This window comes from Netta rufina (assembly GCF_964035555.1).
Source record: "Netta rufina genome assembly, chromosome: 2".
NCBI classification, from domain to species: domain Eukaryota; kingdom Metazoa; phylum Chordata; class Aves; order Anseriformes; family Anatidae; genus Netta; species Netta rufina.
The window spans coordinates 54,329,517-54,336,372 of NC_140124.1; the positions used below are offsets into that span (position 1 = coordinate 54,329,517).

General features: G+C 41.8%; 1 protein-coding gene across 1 annotated transcript; it reads right to left on the reverse strand.

Annotated features, from left to right (window-relative positions):
* Positions 1–483: 483 nt before the first annotated feature.
* Positions 484–5,627, reverse strand: IGFBP1 (insulin like growth factor binding protein 1; the record flags this gene model as incomplete). Its single annotated transcript, XM_084281922.1, has 4 exons — positions 484–615; positions 1,622–1,750; positions 3,499–3,677; positions 5,249–5,627. The coding sequence occupies 4 exons, from the start codon at positions 5,625–5,627 to the stop codon at positions 484–486; spliced, it is 819 nt and encodes a 272-aa protein (XP_084138048.1).
* Between the last annotated feature and the right edge of the window lie 1,229 nt (positions 5,628–6,856).

A 6,856-nucleotide genomic window follows, 5' to 3' on the forward strand; every position in this document is an offset into this window, starting at 1 on the left:
CTTTTACATCTATAAATATATAGTACAAAAATGCAAGTTTACAAGCCATTTTTCCCAAAAAGATTTATGCCACTTGAAGTTTTAAGTAGCAACATTTCTCCAACATGCCACATGCATTTAAAAGCAATAATATTAAGTATTTACACATAAAGTTATGAAGTGTTTGGGAATATAAATTAGTAACAAGACACTGACAAAAATACACTTACTATAAAATAAATAATTCAACGGCTTTACATATGAGGGTATCTATAATATACAAACATAATATACAAGACTGTAGGACTTGATCTTGCAGTTGCTCATATCTGTCACTTGAGCATCAGAGTAATGCCAGCACAGTAAAAAAGCTGCTTTATGTGGCTACCTATATGCTGAAAATCAGGTGCCCATAATTAGCTTACTGGAATGGATCCTGATTGAAATGGTTTCTGATGAGAACAAGCTCCACAGAAAACCTGGTGTGAATGAATATGTGTAGTTTTATTCTTGTGAGCTGAGATATTGTTGGCATTCAGGGTCTCCTTTCACTTCTGGAGATCCAGGAATTTTTCTTCCAGTTTTTGGATAGACACACCAGCACCCAGCAGACTCTCCATCTAGTGAAGTCTCACACTAGGATTATTACGAAGAAAAACAAAAAAAGAAAGAATAAGTAATTGAGAAAACTCACTATGGGATGCTACAAGTAGAGCTGTAGAACTAGGACTGGAAACTCAGGAAATGCCACACATGGACTCATTCTGAACGTAGTAATCCTTGCTCTGATATAGCCTCTAACCAGAACGGTTGATTGAGGAGCTTTGATCCAAGCTCAGCTACCATAGGAGCAACAACAAATGTAAAACAGTTTGCCCAATTCTTGATAAACAATAGTATAAAACAGCCATATCTTCAGTAAGAAACTGAAGGAAAGCAGAATATACAAGCTAGAGAGATGAAAGCAATGGCTTGATGGCCTGATGCTTCATGCACAGAAGGAAATAGGATTCTTTCTTGGGATAGGGGGGAGTTAGATTTCTGTTCATGCCTGGTTAGATCCCAGGTCACAGCGAGTCACATGTTCATGCCATGCTCTAAAACAAGGAGTCTCAGTGACACAGATTTATACGGACCTACTAAATTTGTGTGCATGACCTGTGGTTATTTTTTGTACTTTTAGAAGGCTAATGTTGCTCCAGAGAGTTTTGTCACTGAAAATGTATTTTACTGTGGGAGCTGAGAACCTCCTATTTCCATAGTGATTTTTACATATACAATGAACAATGTAGGCAATGTGGTGGATATTATGCATTAACATTGACTGTGAATATGCTAACAAATTAGTTACATGAAGCTTGACTTGGCCTGGGAACAGACAGAGTTAAAAGATCTTAGAGAAGGCTTTGCATACACCTGTTCTGTGAATGGAGAAGACTCCTGCCTCCATTTTTATCAGCCCAGAGCATGCGGCTCACTTTTAAGAGAAAGACAAACCATCTGTTCCTACTACAAAGTATCCCTGTTTTCACGACATTTTCCAGCAGCTGCAAACTTGTGAGCTGGAGAGCACAGGGCTATGAAAGGGCTATGTCAGACTACACGCAGCACTGCTGTGAGCAGACAGGAAAAAAGCACGTACCTGTTTACTGTGGTAAAATCCATTCTTGTTGCAGTTGGGCAAATAGAATTTGTAAATGTCCCCTTCTCTTCTCTGCTGAGCCTTTGCCAATTTATACAGGGCTCTGTAGAGCTCCTTCTGACAAGGTCCCTGCAGGAATATCATTTAAAAATTGTCAGTACTGAAATCACAAAGAATCCAATCAAAAAAAAAAAAAAAAAAAAGTATGATCAGTATAGAAGTAGAAAAAAGTTGAAAATAATTATTAGTCATACAGTCTGCACCAGGCTGCTTTGCATGTAGTTTCTACATGTTTCAATAGGAGCACAGCCAGAAAACTCTGATGTTCCATTTAGGCCTTTGTTTTTATTCTTTGAAGTATTTTCTGTCCTCAGAAACACGAGGATTTAAGTCCTTAAATTGCCACACAAGGAAATTTAACCTGTACTGAGTAAACACATTACTGCTCAGAGGGTACAATATCTCCTATTATGGGGAGGTGCGTGTCAGGAGGCTGGTGTACGTGAGGCTGGCCACGTTTTCTGGGTTGCCATGGTCTGGGTTGTTCTGTTGATGTATGGAGAATAGGTGCAAGACATATATAGACAGTACAAGAGCAAACATCTGAACGTTTGTTATCTTTTGTACAGGACATGGCCGTCACCAAAGCAGAGTGTAGAGCACTTGCTGTGGCTCCAAGACCCAGACTCAAAGTACCAGGAACTGGGAGTGAAAAACTGTTTGCCTGTCTCTCTTTTCCAGCTTTTTGAAGTCACAACTACTACTTCATTAATAGTGCCTAACATATTAAAAGGAATGAAAGGGGAGGAGAAGTGGCTGAACAAATATTTTTATTGGGAGCGAAAATAATCTCTTCTTCACATAAGCAGTCCTATTCAAGTCAATGGGTTTATCTGTAGTTCTAGATCAGAAAAGCAGAAGCCTAAAAATCAGAATTGGACCTAACAGCACTTAAGCATAGTCCAAACTAAATCAGTGCTTAAATTCTGCTCTGGGTGTGGAGTGAGGCTTCCCATGTTTCTGGGATGGGAAGTGGGGGCTATGTATTTGTTGTTGTTTGGCTGGTGTTGTCTTTTGTTTTGTTTTGTTTTTTGGGGGGGAGGGGGGAGGGCGCTGAGGGGTGCGTGAGTGCAAGAGAGGGAGAGAGCGAGCATTATGAAAGTGGGCTTTCCGTTGTGCACAATCCTAATTCAACTTCATGTCGCCGGGGCGCGGGTTTACACCGGCTGCATGAGACTACTAACTGTGGTTCTTTGGTGCCCTCAAGTGGCACCAGAACCTACTTGCTCACATCCCACATGCCCACTAACCACTGCAATTTTGCAGTGCTGAAGGTAAAAGTGAAGGTTAATTGCTGAGCTTTCTGTCTTTTTATGTGTACCTACTTGCTAGTGTTTCCTTGTGAAATTAATAAATGTTTTGGTTTGCACTGGTGTCTTATCAATGTTTCTATGTAAGTATTCCCTTTTTAGTTCACTGAACACTGGACCAGGCACAAATATATTATATATTTTTAAATTAAAACAAGAAAGAATTCTAAGATTGTAATATGGGTTTCTGGAAATTAAGGAACCATGTAATAATCTGATATTAATTGCAGAGCAAGATTCAGCCTCTACAAGGACTCTGTATAGGACAGATCTGATGCACACCTGTTTTTATAGCTCCTGCCATTTTGCCTGTTCCTCAGGCATCTGATGAAGGCATTCCAAAAGAAGTCTGTTCGCTAGCTATCCAAAATGCCAACATTTTGATGTTGATGTTGGAGTTTCATGCACATTTTAAATTTGTATTCAGAATCAGTAACTTCTACTGAAGTGGTCTATAAAAAGATTGCAAACGAAAACAAAAACAACAACAACAACAACAAACCCTACCTGCTCTTTCCACTTCTTTAGTTCAGATATTCTCTTTGCTTTCATGTTTTCATATGCAGTGATGGCATTCCAGGGGATGGATTTGTCCTGGCCTATGGGAAACATCATCTGATAGTTCAGCATCTGATCCTGTGTCATTTCAGTGCTTTCTAAAGGTATATCCTCAGGTTCGATGGAGTCTGGAAATGAATGATATTTAAGTGAGATAAGGAAAAAGAAGGAGAATCAAAACCACCAACTAAAACATATAATGTCTAAGACAGATCCACTTCACTAGCTCTTGAAAGAGTAATAATTTACATTAAACATTTTGATGTAAATTCATATAAGGACACATGAGCTGTTCTCTAAAAAGCTGGTTATTTTATAAATACTTGGAATCACACTAATACAAAAGATTAAGCTCCAGATAGTCTGTTAGAAATTAAAAATTTTTATTGACCACAGTGGGTTGTAGTCACTTTCCTAAGCAAGTAAAGACTGGAGTGAAACTTTTAATGGATTTAGATTTTTAACAGCATGATGTGTTCAGTTCTTATTTAGGAGATGAATTAGTCCAGACCTGATCCATGACATCTTGTACTTTGTTCTGTGGCTTGCCTCACAGAGGGCTAGAAATTCACAAGATATGGCAGAAGCTCATGGTGGCCTGCAGTGGAACAAATAGCTAGGGAGTGGAAGAAGCTGTTTGGATCTCCCTGAACATGACCCACGTGCCCATGCCTAACTTAGTGTGTGAACTCTTCCACTGGAAGCAAAAGTTCCTTCTCTTAGCAGAAACTCATCATGGGATAAAAGTTTGACATGTGTAAATAACTTGCTGGGTCAAGGCTGTAAATAATTATCCAATGGAAAAAAAAAAGGAAGAGAAAGATTGAGGAGGGAAAAAAAAAAAAAAAAAAAAAAAAGAATAAAAACAAAGAATGAATAAAAACAAATATTATAGCTTTTTAACTGATGGAGGTTTAAACACTCATTTTAGTCACTGTTCTCTCCACTCCCCACCTCCTCAAGTACAAGAGAAATTCAATTTACTACCACCAGTGACCATTGTTATTTTGAGTCAACCATGATTATTTCTGTAATGCCTACTGAGTTACCTTCATCACCACTGCATGAACATAGCAGCAATGATGGTGAGAATGTTAATAAACAGTAAAAATAATAATAAACATTGAAAAATAATAATAAACACTGAAAAAGTTTCTGGTCATTATCATTTGGCATAAGATGCTTGATACAGCTTTTTGCTCAAAGAAATTTGGTTAGCAATGCACTATTTAATATACTTTTCATTCTGAAAATGAACCCAAATGCAATGCCTGTTTAGGTCTTTTCATTCTCTCTCAAGACTTTTGGAGCTGGCCATCAACAATGTCTAGAAAACTTTTGTTGCACTCTAGTTGCTCTTTACTATTAAAGCGGAACAATCTCTAGAGTCCCAGAAACCTCACGCTGATTAGCCTGCATCGCCCCATTGAAACACTTCATCTTCTTGTCTGTGGCATAAAAGCCTGCTTTGCCTGCCTCGCACTGATCTGAGCATGTTCTCCTTGAAAACGCTGCCTGCCTTTCCTGTTTCTCTAGCAAGTGCCTAACTTTGTCCACTTTTTTTTTTTTTTTTTTTTTTTTTTTCCCCTGGCTTGTGACTTCCAGCACCTGCAGCCTTTCCCTCTGGGCGCAAAGCACATCCCTCCTGGAAAGACCTCGTTCCGGGCCGGGGAGGAGCGGGGCCGCGACCGCGCCGTACCTGTCAGCTCCGCCGCGCGCATCCCTCCGGCCTCGCTGGCGGGCAGGCACGTCCCGTGCCCCCGGATGAGGGCGGAGAGGGGTCGGGGCTCTCCCGCAGGGACGTGGCAGCGGAGCCCTTGGCGGCAGCGGGCCGTGTACACCCCGCACGGCTGGCCCTGCCCGAGGGCGCAGGTCTGGCAGCAGCTGCAGCCGGGCTGCCGAGCAGCCTCCGGGCAGCCGGGCGCGACGGGCGGGCAGAGGGCGAGCTTCTCCTGGGTGCACGGGGCGCAGTGCACGGGCTGCAGGGCCACGCCGGCTGCGAGGCGAGGGCCCAGGAGCGCCGGCAGCAGCAGGGACGGCAGCCAGCAGCGGTGCAGCAGAGCCCGCAGGCTGCTCATGTCGCTGCTGAGGAGGGACGGCAGAGAGGGCAGCTCGGCGGACTGGGGAGCAGCAGGCAGTTTACATACATTCAGCTCGGCCGAGCCATTTATACAATGCTTTGCCTGGCTATTAATCTTTAACCCCAAGTTAACTATTATCTGAACAAGAGAGCCAGAGAAACATAATTTCACTGGCGGTTCAAATCCCTGACCACTCTTCCCCTCCCCTTTCACTTTCCCCCTTTATCTTTTTTTCTTTCCTCCAGACATTCAGGAATGCTTTTATTCCCTCACCCCACCTCTGCCCTAGCATAGTTAACAGGAAAAAATGCGGTGGGGGTGGAGGGGAAACGGGCAGAGGGGAATGGATGAGTGGGGGGTATCCCCTCCCCTTTTGCCTGTCACAAATGTCTCTTGTTCTTGACATTTGATAACAATGTAAATGTTTAAAAAAGAGGAGGGGGAGAGAGGGGAGGAGGGAAATCCCATTGAAACTGAAGCAGCTGACTTCATATTTCCACAGCAACAAATGCAACAAACCCTTGTTGAATTTTCATCATGTGCCTGCAGGTTAGGAGGACACTGACATACCAAAGAGGGGGCCCCAAGGGTAATAAAGCCATTGGGATCCTGTAACCACTGTACACATGGACACGGGAGTCCTTGCATTAACCTGCCAGAGGGGCTGCACAGCTGAAACTAAAGGGGTCTTCTGCCTCTGCTGCTGCTGGGACGAGGAGTATCAGTCCTCACAACATGCACTTGGGGTAAAATAATGTTGGTCAAACAAACCAGAGAGAAATGAAATAATTCTGCTTTTCTCTCTGTCCTGTTACCCTCTCCATCCACTCATATTTCACTTTTTTTTTTTTTTTTTTTTCCTCCTTTGCATGCAGTGGTTGTCACTATAATAAAAGCAAAAGCATTCAAACTTCACTGTGCTGAGCAGATAATTTTATCCTGGTATTTGCAGTATGTACTGAGCTTGAAATAGCAAATTCCACTGTCAAGTAATCTAAAGTAACATGATTTTTGTTTATTTGTTTTTGTTTTGTTTTTCATTTAGTTCTTAGTTCTCTGCTGCAAATGTGTCATTCATGTGAAAGAAAGTGAAGCAGAACTGCAGAGCATTCTTTAATATTTTATTTTTCACTTCTGTTTCTCTGGTACTGATGCCAAAGATTTTTATTTATAATGTAGTTTTTGTTGCCTTTTTAACTCCTTGTATTCTTAAGTCAGTTCTTGAA